Raw genomic sequence first — 26,484 nt, forward strand, 5'->3', positions numbered from 1 at the left:
GCTTGAAATGCATGAGAGGACGCTGGCATAAGGAAGCCCTTACTCCCCTCGGACCAAGATGTGCCGGATTAGTCATTTTAAGAAAGGCGACATGGTCTAGGGAGAAGAACATAGGCTTGGGGGGGGGGGGTTCCCGTTGTGGCTCAGCGGAAATGAACCTGACTAGGATCCATGAGGATTCGGGTTCCATCCCTGGCCTCGCTCAGTGGGTTAAGGATCTAGCGTTGCCGTGAGCTGTGGTGTAGGTGGCAGACGTGGCTCGGATCTGGCTGCTGTGGCTGTGGCAAAGGCCAGCAGCCACAGCTCCGATTCGACCCCTAGGCTGGAAACCTCCATATGCCACAGGTGCAGCCCTAAAAAAGCCAAAAAAAAGAAAAAAAAAATGAACATAGGCTTGGGCAGTGGATGGGTCAGGTTTAAATCAGGTTGGCCATTTACCCACAGTGACCTCAGGATGACCTTCAACGCTTTGCCGCACAGCCTCTTCCATGGCCTGGGCACCTGACGTCCACTGTCCTCCGTGACATCATGTCCCCCTCGGAGCGTCAGAGAACAAGCTGGAGGATGTACGTTAGAGGCAAGAGCATCCAGGATGTGGTGAGAGCTCGGTGCTCCGGTCCGTCAATGTCCCTTCATAAACAGAGGCATCCACCATCTCCACCTCCCGCCTTGAGGATCAAGGTGGGATAGGATTTGTGACACTTCTCTAAAAACAGAAGGGCTCAGCATCATGCAAACAGAAGGAAGCTGGAGTGGTGTCTCCCAGACAGAAGTGTATTTTCAGTGTGTCTCCAGCTACACTGTGGCCCCTGAGGGAAGGGGCTGTCTGGTCTTATGGGCCCACGTGGCTCCGGCCGTGATGTGAGATCTGACAGGGGCGCCCCAACGTGTCTGTTACCTGAGTGATGTGGACATTGTCGGTACGATCTCCCGGGCAGGTGCCACCTGGAGGTCCTCCCCAGCTTCACAGAAAGGGCACATCAAAGGGGTGGCCCAAGCCACTGGAGGGAGAACACAAGATCTGAAATCAGACCTCGGATTCTGGATCTGTGTCTCGATGCTCATCTGTAAAGGGGAAAGGTATTGGCACCTGCCGATAGTGTTACGACTAGGAGTCTATATTTTACTGAGAACACTGCCTGGCCCCTTCCCCACCAACCCATATTACTTTGAAACAAACCTCATTTCATTCCTAAACATGGCAGCAAATGCCCCACTAGATGGGAACACCCACGCATGCTCGCACACACACGTGACATCATATTCCATCAAAAATATTAATGAGGATTCCATAGCATCATCCAGCTGGTGTTCAAGTTTCTCTAATTGTCTCATACGTCACTTTTTCAATCTGTTCAAATCAGGATCTAAATCAGGTCCCAAAACTGCAGTGGATGGAGAAGAGTCTTGGGATGCTTGCGATCAAGGGCAGGGTTGGCAGACTCTGTCTATAAAGGGCTGGGCATTAAGCACTTTAGGTGTTAAGGGCCAGACAGTCTCTGTTGCAATGATTTAAGCAAACAGGTATAGTTGTGTTTCAACAAAGCTTTCTTTACAACAACAGGCAGCAGGCCAGGTCTGGTCCCCAGGAAGGGGTGTGCCAAGCTGTGGTGTAGAGACCATGGGATTCAGGTTTGAGGTTTGGGCAAGACCCTTTCACAGGTAGCACTGCGGCCTTCCATCGGGAACACAGAATGCTGTGTGGGGTTTTATCAGCCCGGATCCGTCCACTCATTAGGGGCTGTGAAATGGCAACTGTCTAATTTCATCATTCCTTCATTTATTAGCTGCGATAACTTCCATAAAGAGAAATTTCCCTTCATCAATTATTTGCTTCTACTGAGAAATGGTTTGTACAAGAAAGTCAAGATAATAAATGCTGGATTCTTTTCCTTCCTCTGCCAGGTTTTCCAAAAAATGAGCTGGGTTCCTTAACATTCTTCAAAGATAACCAATGTACTTTTTAAAAAGAACATGATGAACGAATAGGTTTCACCATAATTGGAGGGTTCGGAGCCACTGCAATGACTGCTTTTAATGATGTTGCATCTCTGTGCCAGCTCTCGACAGGACCTGGGGGGTATGACAACATCCTTGCTCTCTGAGATGACAAGATGTCCCAGGCTTATCTTGTTCAGTTGCTGCTCCAAGCCTAGAATCACTCTTCTCCAAAGAGCCCTGGTGTGGAGGGAAAGGGTATGTGGAAACCCTAATTCTGGCAGTAGGAATGCTCCTGGTTTCTAGGTTTTTCCAGTCAACACAGGAAGGAATAGTGTTTTCAATACGAAAGCCCTCAGGAATGCATACTGAAATTTCCAAACCAATTCAAGATGATGAGGCCACCGGCCCTCTTCAGTCTGACATTTTATCTCAGTGCTCCCAGGCTCAAATTCCAGAGTCACCTGGAAGCTTCCAGAAATGGCAATTCCGGGGTTGCTGCCCCAAAGCAGCTGAATGGGCTCCTCCCAGGAAGAGGCATAGGCAGGATGGCCTGGTGATTCTAGTGAGAAGCCAGGCTTGAAAACCGGGCAGAGATAAAGACCCTGGGGGGGATGCTGCCGAGGGGGTGGGCAGGGCTCAGGAGGGAGAACTGCCCACAGGGCCAGAGCCTTTGATGGGTGGGTGGAGAACTGCAGGTGAAGAGTGAGTTGGGGGGGCAGTTGGGATGGGGGGGCAAGGCCGTGGCAGCAGAGGGGCAGGTGGAAAATGTAGAATGAAGAGGTAAAGCCAGAAGCTTCCTCTGGGCTGCAGAGGGCTGGTGCTCCCCTCCTGCTAAGTCTCAAGGGCGCTAGAATAGAGCAAAGGCCTCCTGCATCTAGTCTGCAAACATAAGGATTAGCTCCTGTTTTGCTTTTTCCTCCCAGCTGCTGACACAGTGCCAGGTACAAAGGATTCATTAGGTGTTGAAAATAACTGAAGATGCAAACATAGAAACCAAAGAAAGACAGTGCAAAACAGAAGCTCTCAACGTACAGTCACACCCTTTCAGCCTTTCAGATCAGAGGGGTCATTTAGCTTTTTTTATTATTATTATTTATTTTATTTTACAGCCTCAGCTGCAGCATATGGAAGTTGCCAGGCTGGGGTCGGGGCAGTATTGGAGCTACAGCTCAGGCCTATGCCACAGCCAGGGCAACACCAGATCTGAGCCACATCTGCAGCCTATTTCGGCAATGCCTGACCCTTCACCCTCCGAGTGAAGCCAGGGATCAAACCCACATCCTCGTGGATCCTAGTCAAGTTCTTCATCTGCTGAGCCACAACGGGAACTCCTCCATTAGCTCTTTTAATAATAGGAAAATGTTATTTGCCTTGTTCACACTCCTTCTCTCCTGCTTGCTGGACAGAATCTTCCAGATGCTTCCTAGAAGACTGAATGAAGAAGCACATAAGAGAACCCAGATGCCTTCTCCTAAGCCAGAGAGAGATTTGCCAAAAAGTGCAAAAATGTAAAATAACGCCATTCTTCTCAGGTTTGGAAAAGTAAAGTTAGTTTTCATTAAAACGTTACTTAGGGGTGCTGCGTCACGGGTTTATTATTGTTATTTTCCCATGAATGACTACATATTGTTCAACTTTCTCAGTTCTACTTTCTAATTGGGTGACTATTAATAGAAATGACCTCATAAACAAAAGCTCTTTGGGGTCCTCAATTTTAAAGAGTGTAAAGCGGACTTGAGATTAAAAAATCCGCGAACTGCTGGTGTTAAAATGATACATCACAGATTCCTCGCTCGATCCCTGTCTCCCCATCTCCCCGTCTCACCAAGGCAAAGCACGGGAACTGCAGATGCTTTATACCTTTATCAAGGCGAAAGCACACTTTCAGAGAGGGAGAGAGGAGTCAGAGGCTTGCAGGTTCCCAGAGGGCCCGGCTCACTTGCAATGGTCTCCAGGACCCACGGTGCGACCAGGGTGGAGACCCAGCGTGATGCTCAGATTGGTCATGGGCAGGAGGCCTTATCTGCATGGAGAACAGGTGACGCAGGGGCGGGTGAGGCCTGGGCCACGTACCTCTCCCAGCAGGGAGTGAGCAGCCCAGGCGGGTCAAGGTGGGGGAAGCAGCATTGCAAGGAGACGTGGCCTGAGGCTTTGGGGGTTCATCTTCTCGAAGGGGACTTGAAGCCTGTAACAAAAGGAACCCAGAGCTGGCAGTAAGGGCCGTGGAGCAGCAACCTGCATGTGGGTGACAATCTTTCTGGCCAAGTGCCAGGTATTCCTGGAAAGGACCCCTGGGTAGCTCCTTGGGCTGGAGGGTGAGACCCTCACCCCAGCTTCTGTGGTCCAGGGACAGGAGAGTGATGGGGTTTGCTCTTCGCAAGGAGGGAGGGCCCATCACTGTAGGGCTTTGGTTTTCCTGAGTGGACCGAGGAAGTGTGTGGCTGAAATGGAGGCCCCCCAGGCTTCGGGGAGAAAGGGGAGGAGGGGGAGGTGAGGGGGGGAGGAAGAAGAGAATGAAGGGGAGGGGGGAGGAAGAAGTCAGGGGAGGGAGGGGTCAGGGGGAGGGGGGGAAGCTATGGGAGCAGTAAAGGAGCCTGGGCCAGAGAGAGGCGGATGTTGGGGGTGCTACGGAGCAGGAGGGGCTCACCTCCTCCCTTCCTCACTTCCTCCTTCCTCACTGCACGAGCCCTGTGGGAGGTGGCTTCTTGGAGAAGCATTTAGAGGATGCTAAGGGAGAAAACGGATGCCACCCCATGAGAGGACTGTCACCTGGAAGATAAAATGATGGGTTCCCAAATCCAGCCAGCATCACCGACCTGGGCAGGAAGGGAGAACCCTAAGACCATTCATAAAAACAGAGCCGACCAAGGGTACAGTCATCAGACGCTGTCACTCCAGCCGGCATCATTTTCTGATGCCGCAGCACTGCCATCTATTAAAACTGCATGAGCTCCTCCTGTGACCGTCTCTTCAGGCATCTGTTTACCCACAAACTAGCCCTCTTAAAATGAAAAGCTCATGAATACTCACATTAGAGATGGAGTCACCTTTTTCCTGAAGGACAAACCTTAATTAGACTCGAGTTTTTAAAAAGTTCTCTTGTGGTGTTTAATTATTACAGCAAACGTCTCGAATGTTGCACTTACAAGTCACGTGGCCACGATGGCATTGTCCTTAATAAACTGCATGTGCTCTTTAGAAGATTACGTTCTACTGAGAGCCGTCCGAATGTCTTCTTGAACCCTCAAGACTGGACACTGAAGAGTATAAATAATCGTTTTTTTAAAATTACACTTCTTCTACAACCTTGAATTGGAAATGTGAATATATGAATGTAATCGCGCTGGAATAACTATGTAGATTTATGAGGAATATCAACTTAGGTTACATCACGGGACCCAACTAGGCCTTTCTTTGTGTGGCTGGGGACTTGGTGAAGTTGGGATATAGTTTGGGGGACATGTGATTTACGGTTAAAGTCATCTGAAAAATCAGCACAGGAAAGAGCTCTGGCATAAGGGTCCCTTGCAGAGCCACAGACCTGATTCTCAAATAAGGAAGACAGGAATAAAAATCAAATCTTGAGTAAAAGCACCTGGAAACTGCAGCGAGGAGGGAAGTTTTGCTCCAGCCTCCCCACTGTTTGAAGATGGGCTTGTTTGTTTGTTTGAACGGCCAACATAATTCAGCTGGAGGAGGTAAAAAGATTTTTCTCCTCCCTGTTTCACTTGAAATCGATGTACTTTAGCTGGTGTAATGGTCCCCCCTGCGTTTAGCATCCCAAATAAAATAACCTTCATTGCCTGCATCCCTGAATGCGCTCTGAGTCTCGGTGTCTGTGGCTAAACAAGTATTAATTGGATAATCCGCGGAGAGCTTGGGGGAAGCGGGAAGCCAAGGGATGGATGCTGCGCTGTAGATTCAGCGGCCCAGACTGTGGATGCCTGACTGTAACTTGCTGAGCGGACAGAGGGAGTTCTGGGGCAGGTGAAGGCGCAGCTGCAGGCAGCCTCGCATCTGCATTACGGGCGAGCGGCGGGGCGCGGAGGGGGTGGGGGTGTCGAGATGCCCAAGCTCCAGGCCAGTTGCGAGTGCCACCTCCCCAGCCTCAAACGGTGGGCACAAAGGGAGACGCGAGGCTGAGAGAGCCACGGCAGCCAAGCCCCTCGTCTCCCCCCACGAGTTCTAGGGAGAAGTCGCCAAAGCTCTCCGCCCTCGCCTGGCTCTCCCAACCCTGGACTCTCCCAGCGCCACTCCGACCTCTTTGAAAATCGCTCCGGGCCCCCCGAAGTGGACATGGAGAATGGGCAGGAACGGGGGTGGACCGGGTGGGCAGCGCCCAGAAAATGCCCTGAGAAGCCGCAGGACCCTGGAGGGCTGAAGGGCTGCAGGGACATACTTGGCAAGCGGAGGCGCAGACTCTTTGACTCCTTGAGATGCTCGCGGCTTTTTTTCGATTCCCTCCTCTTCTCTCTGACCCCCACGTGACCCGCTGGCAGCCCCCGCCCCTGTGGGGCCAGGGAACCCCGGCAGGGCACCAGGGCGCTCGGGGCCAGGGGGCCAATTCAGGCTCTCGCTGCCCCTTTAAGGGTTCCCGAAACTTTCCCCCCTGGTATCAGATGAGCCTCGTCACATCCGTTGGCCGTGGCCGCCGGGGCGCGTTCCGAGGAAATTGGGGACTCGAGTTTCCCGGGGAAGAGGCGCGGCCCGAGACGAGCGAGGGTGTTCAGGGCAGGTCTGGGAGGACCCCGGCGGACCCCGCGCCTTGCTTTGACCTTGGCCGTGGGGGAGGGGCCCGGCCCCTGCGGGGCAGCCGCCGCCCGCCAGAGGGGGCAGCGGCGACCAACTTGCTTAACTTGGCGCGGGCTGGGGCGGCTCCGGCGCCTCCTCCTCCTCCTCCTCCCGCCGCGCCTCCTCCCCAGTCCTCCTCCCATCCGCTGCCGCCGCCGCCGCCGCCGCCGCTGCTGCTGCCTCCCGCCCCGCCGCACGCTCAGCCCTTCCCCGCAGCCCCGCGCGCCGCCGAGTCGCTGAGCCCCTGTCGCCGGACGGGACGGGCCCGGCCGCGCGCGCCCCCCGGGCCCCGCCGCGGGCATGGGCGCGCTGCTCAGGGCGCTGCTGCTGCCGCTGTTGGCCCAGTGGCTCCTGCGCGCGGCCCCGGCTTTGGCCCCGGCGCCCTTCACGCTGCCTCTCCGGGTGGCCTCCACCACCAGCCGCGGGGCTGCGCCCACCCCTGGGCCCGGACCCCCAGCCGAACCCCGCGCCGACGGCCTGGCGCTCGCCCTGGAGCCCGCCGGGGGAGCTGCCAACTTCTTGGCCATGGTGGATAACCTGCAGGGGGACTCCGGCCGCGGCTACTACCTGGAGATGCTGATCGGGACCCCTCCGCAGAAGGTAGGTCGCTACGCGCTCGCTCGCCCGCTCGGACCCTGCGCCCTGCTGCCGCGGGCTTTTCGGGGCTCCCGGGGGCGCCCAGCTGTGTCTCCGCGTAGCTTCCCGTCGCCCCCAAAGCAGTGGCTGTCTCGGGAGAGCAGATCTTGGGGACGCAGAGGAACTCCGTCGGGCTGGGAGCCGGGGCGCGCGCACTCGGGACGCGGAGCGGTGGCAGCCCTGCCCGGGGCGCAGCCAGGGGTGTGTGCAAGTGCTTCAGAACTTGTTCGCTCTCCTCGCCGAGTGGCAGGGCGGCGAGAGACCTGTAACTTGCCTCTAACGGGATGTCCTTCTGGCGAGCGACACCTCCTTTCGGCGAGGAGATGGTGCGGTGGGGCCTGGACGCGATGCTGTGGTTCCTGGTGGGAAATCCCTTTGCGTTAATATTCCACCCCCCACCCCCACCCCCATGCTGTCTCATCGCTTTGGAGCCTCGTGGACGGCCTCCAAAGGCGCAGTACCCTTTGAAAGGGATTCAGGCTTCAGCTCAGCTGAAAGCAACCCTGTCCAAGGAGGCTTGCTCGCTGCCCGCGGAGGGAGCCTCGTTTCCCTGGCGGTGCTACTTTCCTCTCGGAGTTGGCTTGTCGGCTTCCTCTGGGCTGGCCCGGCTGCCCGGCTCCTCTGCACGGATCAAAGAGTCTACACGCGCGTGTGGAATGTGTTAAATGCAGGGAAGGCACTGGGGAAAAATATGGGCTGAGTTAGGTTTCTGGGGACCAAGCGGTCTCCCAATGACAAAATAATAAAATCAAGCAGCTCTCGTATCCAGAGTTTCAGCAGTGGCAGTTTCTGCAGCAAGACCCAAAGGTGCCCAGGCTCGGTGATCTTTAGAAAAGCAAAATCTCAGCCGTGGCTTTGGGCCTCTTCCTTCCAGACTCCCGAATCAAAGTGTGACTTGAAGTCAGGTTTTTCTTATCAATTGACTATGCTGTCTGCAGAGACTTTATTTTTATTTTTAACATTGTCATGTCGGTTTTAGTTCAGCTATGATTCCCCCATAAATAGCATATACCCATGACTTTGGTGTAATTCTAATTATTCAAGACTTTCTTAAGAGGAAAGACATGCTAATCCGTTTAAAAAAAGAAACTCGACTGAGTAACTTCTCTACTTGTTTAATTAGTTGAGGAAAGAAAAGCCTTCAGAAAGGAACTCGGCTCAAAACTTTGGTTCTAGTTGCCCTTCATCTAAGTGCTGTCTTTGGCATCTAGGGTGGATGGTGGCTGGGGAAGGGGGGGAGGAAGTCAGCTGAGGAAGCTTAACTTGACCACAAGACGCTGGGACTGGTAACAGCCACCACGTGAGAACACGCGCTGGTGGTGAGAACCTCGCTTATGTTGCTGTTCACAAGATTCATGAGATACTGAGGATGAACGTCTTTTTGTGTGGCCTCAGGATAATCCTTCCAGAACGGGCCTTCAGTCATTCTCCACTTGGGAAATGTGTGCCTTGATGGAAGAAAAGCTCCTTGATTTTTGAGTGGAAGGGGATTCTCTACTAGAGAAAAGTACATTTGGGCAGTTTGGGTCCTGATGCCTGTCTCCTCCTAGAGCAGAGGGAAAAGGAAAAGAGCATCAGGAAGAAGGGGGAGAAAAGGAGGGAGTTCCCTGGTGGCTCAGTGGGTTAAGGACCTGGCATTGGCACTGTTCTGGCTCAGGTTCAGTCCCTGGCCTATGAATTTCTGCATGCCGCTGGCATGGCCATAAAAGAAAAATCTCTCTTAGGCGCTCAAAAAAAAAAAAAAAAAAAAGCTTTCCTCAATAATAGTTTGTCCTTATTAATTAGTTTAATGACCTTTACTTTAAAATGATTGTTTAATGAATCAACAGGAATGCACTGCGTATCGTATGCTGCTATCTTTACCTTGGCCATGGAAGCAGTTCATTCAAGGTTAGTTCTCAGTTAAACATTAGCATGTTTCCAGGGAAGCTGTTTTTAACAATCCAGATTTAATTTTTACATTTGACAGGAAATGAAATATTCCGTGCCTTCTTCTTGGCCTGATTTAGTAATAAGCTGCTTTATAGCAGGATCCATGTACATGCTTTCCAAGCGCCTACTGTAAACTCTTAGGTATTAGTGACAAGCGAATCAAGATTTACTTCTTGCCTGTGTCCTCCTGCACTGACTCTGACCACCAGCTGGGTGTTTGCAGCCGGCAAGAGGGGGCAGCTGGGTGGTGACTTCTGAACTTGAAGTTAAATTTTCCTGCTCTATTTATTAATGGCCAAGAGTCAGGCATATGTTCTGTGCTGATCCTCTGGAGCCTAAAATAAAACTTGCTTAGGGGAGAGAAAAATGGGATTGTAGTTTCAAGCAGTAGAGAACCAGGAATTGTTCCCAAATTCACAGTCCTAATAGCAAGGGGGGCAGGCTCCCTGAAAATCCTTGAAATGGCCCCACGTTCTTACTCCCATTTAGGGGGTGGGACAGCTGAAACGTGGAGAGGTTCAATCAATGACTTTCCCAGGACAACAGAACAAGAAAAAAAGGAAAACGCCAGAGGTGGACCCCAGGCAGCTGGACTCCAGGACCCAGGTTCTCAAGAACTGGGAGATGCCCGCTCCCTTTCCTTCCTCCCTCTAGACTCCTTATCTTTATCTTTTGGCCTCCAGTTTTCAGCTAGAGATCCTTGAGCTGTAACCACCACCCCCCCAGGAGTTAGAAACTTTAACATGTGACCAAAAGTGAACTCTCCCAGTCCCCACCATCCCTCTCTTCTTCCCCTTCCTTCAGGGCAATGCTCAAGGCTCGGCATCAGGAATAGTTGGATCCAGGCCTGCATGGGAGAGAAGGCGAGAGAAGATTCAACAGGAATCAGAGCCCCACAGTTCCCGCTCTCCCCCGGGAAAGGCAGCTGTCGAAAATGTGCCTGTGCCCTGAATGCTTTAATCAAGAACGAGGGTTCTCATTCTGCCTGACACTTTTCAAGACATTACAGGCGTCTGCCCAGACGCCCATTTGTGAGCAGCCCCATGTTGGCATGGAGATGAGTGCTGGGGCTTTGGTACCATTGCGTGACTTTTTTCTAACAGCACAGAGCCAGCATCTGCTTGAACCATGTAATTTGGTCTTATTAATAATAATAAGGGTGTTCTAAAGTGATTATAATTACAGCAATTTCCATTATTTAAAAAAAAAAGACGTTCATGCTAACACAGTCAATCCAACTGCAGAAGCCAAAGGTCTGTGGCTATATCCCTTGTAATGGCTTCCAAAAGGCTTTTAGGGTTTCTGTGGGAAGGTTTTCTGTCATCTCCACTAATATGGGTGAAACAGACAGCAAGATGCTTTGCATATTCAAACATTTGAATGTAAAGGGTTAACAAATTATGTGAGACTTGCTTTTTTTTTTTTGCTTTTTAGGGCCACCCCCATGGCATATGAAGGTTCCCAGGCTAGCAGTCGAATCGGAGCTGTAGCCGCCAGCCTACACCACAGCCACAGCAACACTGGATCTGAGCCGCGTCTGCGACCTACCCCACAGTTCACAGCAACTCGGGAGCCTTAACCCACTGAGCGAGGCCAGGGATCGAACCCGCAACCTCATGGTTCCGAGTCGGATTCGTTTCCGCTGGACCACGATTCCTGGGACTTGCATTTTAATCATGGCACATGGGCTCATCAGCTTCTTAGTACACAAGTATCTGGAAGACTTTGGATTGAAAATATGTATCCGTCATATACAGTTTCAAAGGTTGTCTTTTTCAGAGTAAGCCATCCAGCCTCCCCCAAATTATAGTAAGCTCACTGCGGAGGAGGCTGAAAAAAGGCCAGCAAGAAGGAATTTGATGGAACAAAGTGAGATCATAAACAGTCTTCCACGAAGAAGGAGTGGATTACTGGGATGAAAACAGCCAGAAAGTCCCAGCTGGGTTCCCACCAGCTCCTTGGGGGAAAAGGTGCCGTTCCTGAGCTTTGGAGCAAGAATTCCACATCAAAGGCCCAGGGATCCGCTCCAAACAACTTGGAGACTCAGAGTCTGCGAAATCATTGACAACTGGGTCTTAATAGCTAACCTTGATTTCAGGCTTATTAGGAGCCAGGCACCATGCCAAGCTTTTTGCCCAGAACACCTCATTTTTTCTTCACCACAGCCCTATTATTTGACCTGGCTTGCAGATGGGGAAACTAAGGCTCAGAGACGCCAAGTCATTGGTCTCAGGTCATGCTGGTGAGTGGCCCTGCTGGCTTATCCTGGTCCACAGCCTGAGCTCGTCACTGCTCTGCATGCTGCTGTTTGAGCTGCAGGGACATTGTATTGTGTTGCATTGTATTGTGTTGTATTGCACTGTATTGTATTGCATTGCATTGCGTTTTAATGGCCACACTCAAGGCATACGGCAGTGGCTCGGCCAAGGATTGAATCCAAGCCTCAACTTCAACCTACACCACAGCTGTAGCATTACTGGACCCTTTACTGGACTGAAGATCGAACTCACACATCTGTAGGCATCCAAGTTGCTGCAGTCAGATCCTTAACCCACTGCACCACAGCAGCAACTCCAGTGACTTTTTTAAAAAGAACCACCTTTGGAGTTCCCTTTGTGGCTCAGCAGGTTAAGAACCTGACATAGTGTCCTAACGATGCAGGTTCGATCCCTGGCCTCACCAGTGTTTAGGATCTGGCATTGCTGCAAGGTGTGGAATGGGCCTCAGCTGCGGCTCTGATTCAACCCCTTGCCCAGGAACTTCCATATGCTGCGGGTGCAGCTGGAAGAGAATAAAAAAAAAAATCTTCATTTACCTGTGTATGACTCGGGGGTAGTGGGACGCGTCTTGGACCCACTGCAGGGTGCTGGGTGCCAGGGCCGTGACACATGTGACTTCGATGGTGGGCAGGTGGCAGATTCCCAGGCTCCCTTTCTCACGTGTTGATGATCTATTAAGTTTTAAGGATCCACAAACTAGGAGGCTTAAAACAATAGAAATGCACCATCCCACAGTTCTGGAAGCCAGGAGTCCAAGGTCAAGGTGTTCTCAGGGCTGCACTTCCTCCCAGGGCTCTCGGAGAGGGTCCTTCCTGCCTCTTCCAGCTTCCTTGGCTCTTGGCTGCGTCCCTCCAACCTCAGCCTCTGTCTTCACGGAACATTCCCCCTCCCCCACCCTGTGTGTCTGGGTCCAAATTTGCTGCCTCTTATGAGGATACCAGTGATTGGATCGGATCCTGATCCAGCCTGATCTCATTGGAGTTTGATTACGTCCATCAAGATGGGACCCGGGGTTTAGGGATTCACCCAGCTCTTTGGGGGCACACAGTGTAACCCGCAACAAGTCCACTCTCGGTTTACCATTCTGTGGATTTTTTTTTTCCTTTATTCTATCCCATCCTTTAATTGCCGATAGTTTTTTTTTCTTCTTTTTTAAAGCCACACCTGAGGCATATGACAGTTCCGGCCTAGGGGTCAAATCAGAGCTGCAGCAGCCGGCCTCGACCACAGCCACAGCCACAGCCACACGGGATCTGAGCTGCATCTGTGATCTGCAGCAGCTTGCAGCAAGGCCGGGGATTGAACCCCAGTCCTCCCAGACACTATGTCAGGTTCTTAACCCTCTGAGCCACATCAGGAACTCTTAATTGCTGATAATTTTAATTTGGCATTCAAGTGTCATTTTCATTTGGTGCTTTTGGTGGTGTGCTGACATGGAGCCTGTGACAAGATAGTGTGCCGGGGCTCAGGGCGGGAGGCGGGGAGGGGAGGATTTGGGGTTACTTTCTGTATTTCTGTGTCAGTTTCCTCATGAGAGTGTAAGTCACTTACTTACATTTTTAAAGTGTCTCTTGTCCTGTTGCCTTACTTCTAGAATGGCTGGAATTATTGTGTAACCTGGGAAAAGCCCACTTAGATGAACTCAGATGGCTAGTATTTAAACACTATGAGTCACAGATACTCATGTGGAAAGCGTGCATTTCATCGTTTAAAGACCCTGTAAGACATGTCACCTTTTTTCAAGGGAATCTGTTTGATGGGAAATACACTCCTTTTCCCCTCCAGCATCCCGGCTGTTTCTTGACCCCTGCCCGACCCCCTCTGCTGTCGGTAGGCAGCCTGACCTATGGGCCTCCCGACTCCCCCTAGAATGATCGCTGACCCCGTTCCAACGAAAACCAAAAGGGAAGGTCAAGGCAAGCCATTGGCTTCAGTGACAGTGGCTTGAGTGACTTCTCCTGCGTGGTAGGCCCTGTCGGACCCCAGGAAAGGAATTGTGAGACTGCATTTTCCCCTCTTCACAGTGTGTGGGAAGCATGTCTCTGATGCTGAATGGTCCTGGATTCAGAGTCCGCCTGAGCCGAGGGTGGGGTGGTGACTGCTGACGAGCAGAGGGCAGCAGAGGTGGGTGTGGGAAGAGAACAAGGCACGTCTCCCTTGCACCTCAGAGAGCCTCCTTTTAGGACCAGCAATGGGCTTTCTGCTTCCCCTTGGCTCCACTGCCACCTGTCACAGATGCCTCCTTGCACTCGCTCTGTTCTGCTCGCCTAACCCGGGCTAGAGGTTGACACTGGGCCCCATTGTTTGTTAGCGACAACGGATACCACCGGAAGACAGACCACACCTGGGAGGCAGGTGGATGGCCACCTGGACCTCTGAGCCCTGTGCCTCCCCTTCGACGGCTGGGTTGTGAGTAAGGGGGCATGTCCCACGTCCTGGGCTGCTTTCCTAGGCTGCGGAGTCTGTGTGTGACACAGCTTGAATTGGCGGTCACGTGACTCTCCTTGCTCCTCCCCTGGCCTATAGATGGACTATCTGATTTTTTTTGCCTGTGGCTACTCAATAAAAAATGGTTGCTTTTTGGCTCTGGGAATTCTCAAAGAGGTAAGAGATTCTTGGATTGCCTGCATCACCATGTTAAAGAAACAAAACTAGCAGGTGTGGGAGTTCCTGTTGTGGCTCAACCAGTTAAGAATCCGACTAGTATCCATGAGGATGCGGGTTCAATCCCCGGTCTTGATCTGTAGGTTAAGGATCTGGTGTGGCCATAAGCTGCAGTGTAGGTTGTGGATGCAGCTCGGATCTGGTGTTGGCATGGCTGTGGTCTAGGCCCCAAGCTGCCGCCCCAATTTGACCCTTAGCCTGGGAACTTCCACATGCTGCAGGTGCAGCCCTAAAAAGACAAAACCAACAGGTATGTGTTTGAGCCGATGCTTGCTACATTGAACAGGTCTCAGGTCGGATGTTTCAGCCTTATTACACGGAATACCATATACCTGTACCTAAAACACAGTCTCAGCCCAGCCGTTTTGGGAAGATGAAGAGGATTGCCTGCCTGTGGAGGGGGATGCCCTGGGCAGGCTTCATCGTTCCTGGAGCCGTAAAGGCCGGTGGGGAGCCTCTCCCTCCGGTTCACACGAGCCCAAGGCAGGTCCTGGAGGGGGATTTATAACCCAGCCTCCCTGAGGACGGCCTCGTGCTCCCCCAGGAGCCCTCCAGCCCCCCCACCCCCCACCCCATGCTGGATACATGGCCTTCTTGGCAGTGGGCTGGGAACCACCTGAGCTTGTCCGCCCTGCACCCCCCTCCTGCCAGAAATCAAAGAGAAACACCCACAAGGCAGCTGTGCACCGCAGGGCAGAAGCATGGAAAGCACTGAATCAAAAAGTTTTCCTGGAGTTCCCGCCATGGCTCAGTGGGTTAAGAACCTGACATAGTTTCCCTAAGGATGTGGGTTTAATCCTTGGCCTTGCTCTGTGGATTAAGGATCCAGCATTGCTGCAAGCTGTGGTGTAGGGCTCAGATGCAGCTCGGATCTAGTGTGGCTATGGCTGTGTCATAGACCAGCAGGTATGACCGCTAAAAACAAAGTTTTCCATATAGCCTATGGTGGGCGGGATAATCAGGTCTGACCACTTTTCTTTCTTTCTTTCTTTTTTCTTCTTAGGCTGTACCCTCTGCATATGGAAGTTCCCAGGCTAGGGGATGTATCTGAGCTGTAGCCACTGGCCTATGCCACAGCCACAGCCATAGCAATGCAGGATCCGAGCCACATCTTTGACCTACACCACAGCTCACAGCAACACCGGATCCTTAACCCACTGAGTGAGTCCAGGGATCGGAATTGCATCCTCGTGGATCCCAGTCAGATTCGTTTCTGCTGCGCCACCACAGGAACTCCTCTGACTGCTTTTCAAAGCAGGATGTGTGTTACCCAAAGGGAAGCTCTGCTTTCTGAAGCGGATGTGGATTCCCCAAGCCTCAGAGGGAGCTCTGTGCTGCCTCCTGGGGAAATGCATTAGCTTTTTCCCACGGGACAAGCCACCTCGGGAGGAGCAAGCGGGTCTGCATGCTTGTCAGTCTTTGGGAATTCGGCCTATCTAGTGCGGATCCCAGAGATGGGCTGCTCGCCAAACACTGGAGTGGCTGAGCAAATTCTTCCATCTCTGGGGCCTCAGTGTCCCCCTCTGTCAATAAGGAGACTTGACGGGCTGCCCCGAGATGCCTTCTAGAAGCCCTGACACTCAATGGCTAAAATCCATTATGTTGGTGAGAGCTTCTGATAGCTCTCATTCTCAGCAGCTGTAAGCAGGTGCATCATCTTGGGGGGGGGCAGTCTCTTAAGGTGTGGAACCCCATTTAGGCCCCGGGGAGCCGGGAGGCTGTGTGCTGCTGGCTTGAAGGCCACAACTGGAGTCCTTGCTTCTCAGACCGGCCAGCCGCAGGAGCACCTGGTAACCTTGGTTAAAAATGCAGATTCCCAGAGCTCCCTTGGGGCGCAGCAGGCTAAGAATCCAGCGCTGTCATTGCTGGGGCTCCAGTTGCTGCTGTGGCCCACGTTGGATTGCTGCCCCAGGAACTTGCACACATGGCAAGCATAACAAAAAAGAAAAAAAAAAGTTTCCCGAGATCCAGTCCGGACTGAGTAAGACAGTCTGTGTCGGAGCCCGGGAATCTGCATTTTACCAAACCTCCCGTTAAGCAGCCAGCCTGGCCCCTGCAAGGTCAGCCTCTCCTCTGCTGGGTGGTTTCCTGTGTGGAATCCGTAGGTTCTTTCATCTTCCTAAAGCCTGTTGTGTGATGAGGTATTAACTCTGTCCATGACGGAAGACACTCACTCCAGCAGGTCGTGTTCTAGAAGCTTCTGTGCACTTGGCAGCTTGGCGAGGTGGAGTGTGATGCCTCCAGTGCAAGTGCTCCACAGGCCTGCCGTTCAAAGTCCTAGGCTGACTGTGTCCTTTTTAAATTTCCAGTCCGTCTCGGGGCAGTAATTTTAAATCAATGAAAATGAATTACTAGGAAAAAGAGCATTTAAAAGACATGCAAATACAAGCACCATTTTAAAATTATTAGATTCAGCAGACATACTTTTTTTTTAAAGGCCGCACCCGAGGCATATGGAAAACTTTGGTTCCCAAATGAGACAGGTTGGGGAAGGGGGGGTGTGCTGGGGGTTTGGGATGGAAATGCTATAAAATTGGGTTGTGATGATCATTGTACAGCTATAAATGTAATCGAGTAATAAAAAATGCTGTAAAAAATAATGAAAGGGTTCCCGTTGTGGAGCAGTGGTTAACGAATCCAACTAGGAACCATGAGGTTGCAGGTTCGGTCCCTGCCCTTGCTCAGTGGGTTAAGGATCCGGCGTTGCTGTGAGCTGTGGTGTAAGTTGCAGATGCGGCTTGGAGCCCGAGTTGCTGTGGCTGTGGTGTAGGCCGGTGGCTACAGCTCCGATTAGACCCCTGGCCTGGGAACCTCCATATGCCGCGGGTGCAGCCCAAGAAAAGGCAAAAAGACCAATAAATAAATAAATAAATAAATCACTAATAAGGAGAAAAAAACATACTGTTTTTTTTTTTTAATGGCTGCACCCAAGCATATGGAAGTTTCAGGGTGATCGAGCTGTGATCAGCAGGTGGAAAGAACCCACTCTTGAGCTGCTGGGGGGCCGTATTCCAGGGAGAAGCCAGGCAGGTGGCTCTGTGGCCGGGGATGGGGGCACAGGGCCACGGGGAGCTGCTCTCAGAGGCCCGGTCTTCCGAGCAGTTCCCCATTCATCTGGTTTAAAATTGGGCTTTAAGGTTAAATTGTGTTAGAAGAAGGGCCTTGCCAGGTGTGAAACCTTCGTATCCTGCATGCTTATCGCACTGGTGTGCAGGGGTGAGAACGGTGGGAAGGGAATTAAAATATAGGCTTCCCTGGGGAGGTGGGAGCCCACTTAGACCCCTGTCTTGTGTTGGGACCCTCCCCAGAAACAGACTGAGACGAGGGTGTGAGCTGGGCTGTTCACGTGGGAGCTGAGGTCAGGAATGGCATGCAGTGGGTGGGGAGGGGCTGGGGAGAGAGAGGGGACAGGTGTGGGCCTGGGCTCAGTCCCCTGGGACCTCTGAGAGGGCATGGCACCTAGACTCAGCTGTCCCAGCTGACACACAGGCAAGGGAGTGGGGCCTTCACCGCCCACTCCTGTCAGCCCTGGGTGAGGGCTAGCTGGGGGCAGTGTTTGTGGTCCTGCGATGGCCCAGAGTCCAGGGGTCTTTGGGGTCAGGCACACAGAATGGCGGGCTCAGCAGAGTCTGCTGCGGCCACTGCATCTCTCCTGCCTGGGACTGTGGCCGGCACAGGTTAGGCTATATTTGAGGAATAAAAGAATGATTCTCTCTACCACCAAAGGTATCTGAGAACATCATTTTGAGCCAGGAGTCCCCAAACAAGAGTTTTAAAATTCTGCTTTAAAATCCTAGCATCCTGGAATGTTCTAGAATCGAACTCACGACAGCCTCTGTGAGTCAGTCTAGAGTGAGCCTCTCATCGCTCTGCGTGCTTTGAACTTTTTTTCCCTAGAAGAGGAAGATGTGATGTGTGAGCCCTGAGAGAAAATGGTTGGGGGGCAAAGGGAGATTGTGTTTGAGGTTAAAAACAACCACAAAACCGCCTTTGAAGATCGAATGCTGTGAACATAAGGGTTTTCAAAACCTTTTGAATGGCCAGCGCCTTGTGATGTGGAGAAGCAGTGCTGCAAAGGTCACAAAATTGCCAAGTTCCTGGTCCAGGGACACCTCCGTGTGGTCCAGTCCATAGCCACGCCCACCCGAGTGCGGGTCCCTTAGCGCTCGTGTGCATAAGAATATACCATCTAATAGGTTGCTTATAATCTCCAGAACGTCAGTTCCTCAGTATACGTAAATTTCAGAAATATATGAAATATCTTTGTGGTGCTTTGATCGGTAGGGATGGGCATTTTGGCTCATTCATCCCATAGGTCATGGCATCTTCTGCCCCCACCTTCTTGCTCATTCCCCTAAGGAGGGGATGCTGCCATAGGCATTGGGCTGGGCTGTTTATAGAGCTGGAGACCTCGCCTTCTGCTCCATGGCTGAGCAAGTGCCGCTGCCTTTGGAGCCTGCTCATCCCTGTCTCTTTGAACGCATGCCTCGTTGTCCTAGGCTCATGACCCAGGATGCTGGCTGGAGAACTGAGAAATCCCATGTGTGTGTGTTCAGGCCTCGGTGGAGGCAGGGACCTGCTGAGCCTCCAATCCAAGCCTCGTGCTCCAACCCAGATTCACCAGAGCTCTGCGGCCACTGGTGGCCTCTTCCATTTCCTGCAACTCCTTTCATCAGCACCACCTCCGGTCCCCACCAAGAGTGGGCAGAGACACAGAGCCAGGCAGTTCTGGCTCCTCTGGCCAATATCACCGTCACCCGTCCCTCAAAGACTTTTTTCCTTTATTATGGACTGATGATGTTATATTAGGCTCAGGGTATTTTTATAGATTATACTCTGTTAAAAGTTATTACAAGATAATGGCTTCCATTCCCAGTGCTACTCAATATATCCTGTTGCTCATCTATTTTATCTGTAATAGTCTGTACCTCTTAATACCCTCCCCTATCTTGCCTCTTCCCACTTCCTGCTCCACTGGTAGCCACTAGTTTGTTCTCTGTATCTGTGAGTCTCTTTCTGTTTTATTCTATATATTCCTTTGTTTCATATTATTTTTTTAGATTTCACATAACAGGGGTAACATACAGTGTCTTTCTCTGACTTATCTCACTCTAATATTTTTCTAGGTGCATCCACATTGCTGCAAATGGCAGAATTTCATTCTTTTTTATAGCTGAGTAATATTCCATTTTGTGGTGTGTGTGTGTGTGTGTGTGTGTGTGCACGCGCGTGCATACACCGCATCTTCTTGATCCATTCCTCTATTGATGGACACTTGGGTTGCTTCCATATGTTGGCTATTGTAAATCGTGCTGCTATGAACATTGGGGTGCACCTACCTTTTCAAATCAGGGTTTTGTTTTGTTTTTGTTTTTGTTTTGTATTCTTTGGATATACCCGGGAGTGGAATGGCTAGATCCTATGGTACTTTTAGTTTTGGGGGGGACCTCTACTGTTTTCCATAGTGGCTGCACCAATTTACAGTCCCACCAACAGTGTACTAGGGTTCCCTTTTCTCCCAGTTCTCCAACATGTGTTATTTGCAGACTTTTCAATTTCTGACGGGTGTGAGATGATATTTCATTGTTGTTTTCATTTGCATTTCTAATCATTAGCAAAGTTAAGCATCTTTTTCTGGGAGCCATCTCTTTGGAACATGTCTGTTCAAGTCTTCTGCCCTTTTTTTTCTTTTCTTTTTTTTGGGGGGATATTTAACCCTTTGTCAGTCATATCATTTGCAAACATTTTCTCCCATTCTGAGATTTGTCTTTTCATTTTCTCAGTGGTTTCCTTTGCTGCACAAAAGCTTTTCAGTTTAATCCGGTCCTGTTTGTTTATTTTTGCTTTTATTTCTTTTGCCTCAGGAGACAGATCCAAAAAAATATTGCTCTAATTTATATCAAAGAGTATTTTGCTTATGTTCTCTTCTAGGGGTTTTATGGTTTCAAGTCTGACATTTAGGTCTTTAATCCGTTTTGAATTTATATTTGTATGTGGTGTGAGAAAATGTTTTAGTCGCATTGTTTTACATGCAGCTGTTCAGCTCTCTGGGCACCCCTTGTTGAAGCACTGTCTTCTTCATAGTGTATTCGCGCCTCCTTTGTCATGGACTGATTGACGATAGGTGCGTGGGTTTAATTCTGGGCTCTCTGTTCTGGTCCATGGATCCATGTGTCTGTTTTGTGCCAGTACCGTGTGCTGTCTTGACTACTTGTGGTATGGTCTGAAGTCACGGAGGGTTATGCCTTTAGCTCTGTTCTTTTTTCTCAAGATTGCTTTGGCGACTCGGGATCTTTTGTGGTTCCACGTGAACTTTAGGATTGCTAGTTCTAGCTCTGCAAAAAATTCACGGATATTTCAACAGAGACCCCATGAAATCTGTAGACTGCTTTGGATAGTGTAGCCATTTGAACAATACTCCTTCTTCCCGTCCGAGAACACAGTTTCTTCCATCAGTGTTTTGTAGTTTTCAGAGGATAAGTCTGAAAGGCAAGGTTAAGTTTATCCCTAGTTTTTTGTGTGGGTGTGTGTGATGTGATTTTAAACTAGATCTTTTTTTTTCACTTTCTCTTTCTGGTAGTTTATTATTATAAGTGTATAGAAGAGCAACAGATATCTTATTAACCTTGTATCTTGTAACTTTGCTGAATTGTTTATCAGGTCTAATCGTTTTTTTGGTGGAGACCTTAGGGTTTTTGACATAAAGTACCCTCAGAGTCCTGAACCTCTTTTTTACATTGTCTTCTGCCTTGATAAGCCCAATGCAATTGGGATTTCTGATTTTTGTACATGAACTGTATGTTAGATCCTGAAATACTGTAAATGTCATATTACGCTTGGTCTTTTTGGTCTGGAATTTCATGAGATTCAGTTCTGAGGAATTTTCCTACACACAAAGCAGTGAAACTAGAACACATCCTCACACCATGCACAGAAATAAACTCAAAATGGCTGAAAGACTTAAATATAAGACAAGATGCCATCAAACTCCTAGAAGAGAACATAGGCAAAATATTCTCTGACATCAACCTCATGAATATTTTCTCAGGTCATTCTCCCAAGGCAAAAGAAATAAGAGCAAAAATAAACCAATGGGACCTAATCAAACTGACAAGCTTTTGCACAGCAAAGGAAACCAAAAACAAAAAAAAAAAACAAAACAAAACAAAAAAAGAAGACAATTTACAGAATGGGAGAAAATATTTTCAAACAATGCAATGGACAAGGGCTTAATCTTTAGGATATACAAGCAACTTATACAACTCAACAGCCAAAAAGCTAACCACCAATGGAAAAATGGGCAAAAGATCTGAATAGACCGTTCTCCAAGGAAGATATACAGATGGCCAACAAGCACATGAAAAAATGCTCAACATCCCTGATTATTAGAGAAATGCAAATCAAAACTACCATGAGATACCACCTCACACCAGTCAGAATGGCCATCATTAATAAGTCCACAAATAATAATGCTGGAGGGGTTGTGGAGAAAAGGGAACCCTCCTGTACTGTTGGTGGGAATGTAAACAGGTACAGCCACTATGGAGAACAGTCTGGAGATACCTTAGAAAACTATACATAGAACTACCATATGACCTAGCAATCTCACTCTTGGGCATATATCTGTACAAAACTTTCCTTAAAAAAGACACATGCACCCGCATGTTCATTGCAGCACTATTCACGATAGCCAAGACATGGAAACAACCCAAATGTCCATCGACAGATGATTGGATTCGGAAGATGTGGTATATATACACAATGGAATACTACTCAGCCATAAAAAAGAATGAATAATGCCATTTGCAGCAACACTGATGGAACTAGAGAATCTCATACTGAGTGAATGAGCCATAAAGACAAAGACAAATACCATATGATATCACTTATAACTGGAATCTAATATCCAGCACAAATGAACATTTCCACAGAAAAGAAAATCATGGACTTGGAGACCAGACTTGTGGCTGCCCATGGCGAGAGGGAGGGATAGGGAACTTGGGGTTAATGGATGCAAACTATTGCTCTTGGAATGGATTTACAATGAGATCCAGCTATGTAGCATTGAGAACTATGTCTAGATACTTATATCGCAACACAACCATGGGAGAAAAATTATGTATACATGTATGTGTAACTTGGTCCCCATGCTGTACAGCGGAAAAAAAAATTAAAAATTTAAAAAAATTTAAAAAGTGGGGACAGCAAGGTGGAGAAAAGGACAGGACAGAAGTCTCCAACACTGGGCGATTACACAGCTGAGAGAGTGTGGCCTCTGTTCTTGCACATGCTTCCCTTCTTACAGCCGCTGAGAAAGTCTTCAGGCCTCAGTGCAGCATCGGACTGGTTGGCTGTTAAAAACAAGCTCTCTGACAAAGAGTTGCATGCTTTTATTTCCCAGAAAGCCACAGTTCCAGATTTGCTGACTTCTGTTGAGATTACAAGTGGCTGGCAGCAACATGCCACTTTGTAGTTATTGAAAAAAGATAAATATAATTAACACATGTCCTTTTAAGAGGATATTTTACCATGGTATTAGAAGTGGCAGAAACTCCTGCTATGGAGAGTCTTTTGAAGATATCTTTAAATGTTTCCTTCATGATTGGACTTTTCAAAACAGTTTTGACTATTCACAATAGCCAAGATATGGAAAAACCTAATGTCCATTGACAGATGAATGGATGAAGATGTGGTACATATACACAATGAATACTACTCAGCCATGAAAAAGAATGAAATAATGCCATTTGCAGCAACATGGATGCAACTAGAGATTCTCATACTAAGTGAAGTCAGAAAGAGAAAGACAAATACCATATGATATCACTTATATGTGGAATCTAAAATATAGCACAGATAAATCTATCCACAAAAGAGAAACAGACAGACATGGAGAACAGACTCGTGGTTGCCAGTGGGGAGGGGGAGTAAGAGATGGACTGGGAGTTAGGGGCTAGTAGATGCAAACAATTACGTTTAGAATGGATAAGCAATGAGATCCTGCTCTGCAGCACAGGGAACTATATCCAATCACATGTGATAGACCATGATGGAAGAGAGTATGAGAAAAAGTATATATTTTAAAATATGTATATATATGACTGGGTCACTATGCTGTACAGCAGAAATTGACAGAACATTGTAAATCAACTATTAATAAAAAATAAACAGTTTTGAACCTTTAACCTGGAAACTGAATTTTCTACCTGGGTAAAAAATCTTCCAGAGAATTTCAGCTGTTTAAGGAAAATAACAAATCAGAGATACCTTGCACCTTTTGCTTAATTTGCTACCATTCACTACCCCCATTTTACAGATGTATAAGCAGAAGCCAGGCAGTTTCATGGCTGAGGCCACACACTGCATGAGGGCAGAGCCAGGATTTCAAAACGGGTGGGCTTGTTCCAGACTCCGTGTTCTGAAGCACTTCTCCAGGCTGCCTCTATGGCGGTACACAACTACAGGGGGCCGCCGCTCTTGATTGGGGCAGTTTATCCAGAAATTTCCAGAGTCACTAGTCTGTGTGAATTCCGGAGCCTTGTACGGGATTGTGGGTCTGGTCTGATTCCAGAGAAACTGCCGGTTGCTGCCCTGAGCCCATGTGTCTGGTCCTTAGGCCAGTTCCTGGAGAAGCGCAGATGCTCAGAGAATAGCCATTCATTTGTTCATCCGCTGGTCTGTCGCTGCCACTCGACCTCCTGGAGCAGACCGGCCGCCTGGCCCAATAAGCTCTTTCACCAGGGCAGTCCCAGAACACAACTCAACAACTGAAAGCTTTATCTAAACTATAAATAGCAGCTCCCAGCGGCAGTGGCCCTGCGGTGTGCATGCTTTTCCCCCTCTGCAACTAGCAGGTAGCAGCTACACCCCGTGAGTGTTGGCAGCGCCCACTTTTTTCCCCCCGGACAATCGCAGAAGCCGAAGTGGCATCTGCTCATCTCTTCCCGCCTGTGTGATGTGGGGGGTGGGTCGGCGGCCCCGCCTGCTCCCGCTCCTTCCTCCTGCTACTGGTCCGGCCCTCTCCCCACCCGCTTCCAATGGAAGCCAGAGGGAGGAGGAGGGGCGGAGGCCGGCGAGAAGCAAAAGGTGCTAGGAGCCTCTGCAGGTGGGGCTGGGGGCCTGGCCTAGCGCAGCAGGAGGCATCTGATCAGGTGCGGGGAGGAAAACAGCCTCCCCTCCCCCAAGACAGGTAGGGAGTCTTCCGGGGCCCGCCCTTCAGCCCACTTCTGCACCCGTATGGCTCCAGCGCCTGCTCTTCTGGCTTGGGATTGGGCTTCCAGCCTGCTTGTCAAGCCAGGAGGGGGCGTGTCCCACACTTCCCACAGCTGTGGCTGGTCTGGGAGCTGGTGCTGCCTGCCCCGCCCACACCTCCACGCCCCGCCCACAGGCCCAGCCCACACCCCACACCCAGCTGTCCATCACCTCTAGGGAAGCCTCCTGCTGGGCTCCGGTGGCCAGGACAACCCTGCAGCTGGTGGTGATGACAGTGAGAACCAACCTCTGTTCACGAGTCTGTCTGTGGAGTTCCCATCGTGGCGCAGCAGGACAAATCCCACTAGGAACCATGAGGTTGCAGGTTCCATCCCTGGCCTTGCTCAGTGAGTGAAGGATCCATCCAGCGTTGCCGTGAGCTGTGGTGTAGGTGGCAGACGCGGCTCAGATCCCAAGCCACTGTGGCTGTGGTGTAGGCTGGCAGCTGAAGCTCTGATGAGACCCCTAGCCTGGGAACCTCCATATGCGCATGTAGCCCTAGAAAAGACAAAAAAAAAAAAAAAAAAAAAAAAGAGTCTGTCTAAATCTGTTAAGCGTTTAAATTCAGGCCGCAATCTGTTTAGTGAGTAGACGGAGCGGTAGAAACTCAGCCAAGGCAAGGGGCCAATCTGTTTTCACCGCCATCCCCTCCCACTCAGGATTTGGACCTCAGTGCTCTGTCCTATAGGGTTTTAGGGTCTTGGGTCAAAACTGTGTCATCCACAGGGTCTCAGGGCCTTATGCCTGGGCTGTGCGGGCCTGGTCCCCTGACAAACTGAGCATCCACTGTGTGCCAGGCAGCATTCAGCTGGCTTTTTGCACAGAAGGTAGACTTAAGGGAAACGCCTTTAATAGAGTTAAGTTTATTTGTTTTTCACAAATCAAGACACATCCCCTTGGGGCAAAATCGTGACATTCAGGTGAATCTGAAAATTACAGCTTCTCTTCTAGCCAGTTATCCAAAGCTAAGCCCATCTCATAGCCTGCCTTTCCGAGCACTTGGAACAAAAGGATTGAGATTTTTTTTGTACAAGACCCGGCCCTTAAGAGCCTGAGGCTCTCAGCTGTGACTCTTGTGCTCTTGTCTCCATCCCGGCAAGTTCATTGATCTCCAAACCTGGCCGCCTCCTCTAGGGAGAGAAGATTTAAGACTGAGCAGCTCAAATCTCCGTTTTGTCCAGAAACCAAGAGGTGTAACGGGCACCCTCGTTAAGAGCGTATTAGCTCTGTGGTGAGGCTGCGAGACTCTGCCTATAAATCAGAGTCAGGAAATTGTGTGGGGAAATTTTTTTTTCTTTTCCAAAGTCTACACTCACCCTCTGGCTGCAGGAAATCTATTTTGTCAGAGGACGAGATAAAGTTTGAGTTAATTTTGGCAGTTTCAGACAAGAATCCCTAGTTTCCAAACTCACAAGCCCAGCATTTTTTTTTGGGGGGGGGGATTATCGTCAAGGACTAAAACTTGATTATTTTAAAACTTCTGATGAATGCTAACAGTCAGAGGCGCTGACTGGATGGAGCAGGGTGTATTGGCGTGCTAAAACCTCTTTATCCGAGGCACATCCCCTCTTTGTCCAACACTGGCTTCTTAACAGCTTTTAATGTTTTAGGGAATTGTGAAGTCATGTGATACAGCTTTTGCTCTGAATTATTTTTACAAGGTCTTTGTGCCAAATGGCAGGTGTGACTGCACTTCAGTGTTTGTTGTGTGGACACAACGTGCATAATGATGCGTTGACGTGCATGGAAATTGATCATTTGATGATTGATTAGTGGGTTGTTGGAAGGTGATATGAAGGAGGGTTGGATGTTAATTTGGGTGTTAAATGAGCCCCTGAGAAGCTCCTCTGGTGCAGAAGGGACAGGAAGTCATGTCACAGGACCGATGCTTGGAGGAATCTGGGAGACGTACACGGCGCCCACTGCCCCAGAGGAGAGAGGCCACGGGCTCTGTGGAGGGCACCCTCCATCTACCGAGTGCAAATATTCA

At 49.8% G+C, this 26,484-nt stretch overlaps 1 protein-coding gene and 1 long non-coding RNA gene across 11 annotated transcripts in view; one reads left to right on the top strand and one right to left on the bottom strand.

Moving 5' to 3' along the window:
• LOC110256492 lies at positions 347-6,474 on the bottom strand. 6 transcript variants are annotated; one of them, XR_002338080.1, is made up of 5 exons: positions 6,341-6,474; positions 5,088-5,198; positions 4,589-4,668; positions 3,802-3,964; positions 347-3,372 (listed from the first exon to the last, which is right to left on the bottom strand). It is a non-coding gene; the product is annotated as an uncharacterized LOC110256492 (long non-coding RNA). The 6 variants fall into 6 exon arrangements; XR_002338079.1 differs by having other exon boundaries at positions 4,589-4,710; XR_002338078.1 differs by having other exon boundaries at positions 347-706; positions 899-3,372; positions 4,589-5,198; positions 6,341-6,462.
• The window catches only part of BACE2 (beta-site APP-cleaving enzyme 2), a 119,476-nt gene continuing 99,876 nt past the window's right edge, over positions 6,885-26,484 (top strand). For all 5 annotated transcript variants that reach the window (XM_021071005.1, XM_021071006.1, XM_021071004.1 and 2 more), the window contains exon 1: positions 6,885-7,332. In XM_021071005.1, the coding sequence (XP_020926664.1) occupies positions 7,033-7,332 (300 nt within the window). In that variant the 5' untranslated portion in view covers positions 6,885-7,032. The remainder of the gene's footprint in view (positions 7,333-26,484) is intronic.

The sequence above is a fragment of the Sus scrofa genome, chromosome 13, assembly GCF_000003025.6.
Source record: "Sus scrofa isolate TJ Tabasco breed Duroc chromosome 13, Sscrofa11.1, whole genome shotgun sequence".
Classification (NCBI taxonomy): Eukaryota; Metazoa; Chordata; class Mammalia; order Artiodactyla; family Suidae; genus Sus; species Sus scrofa.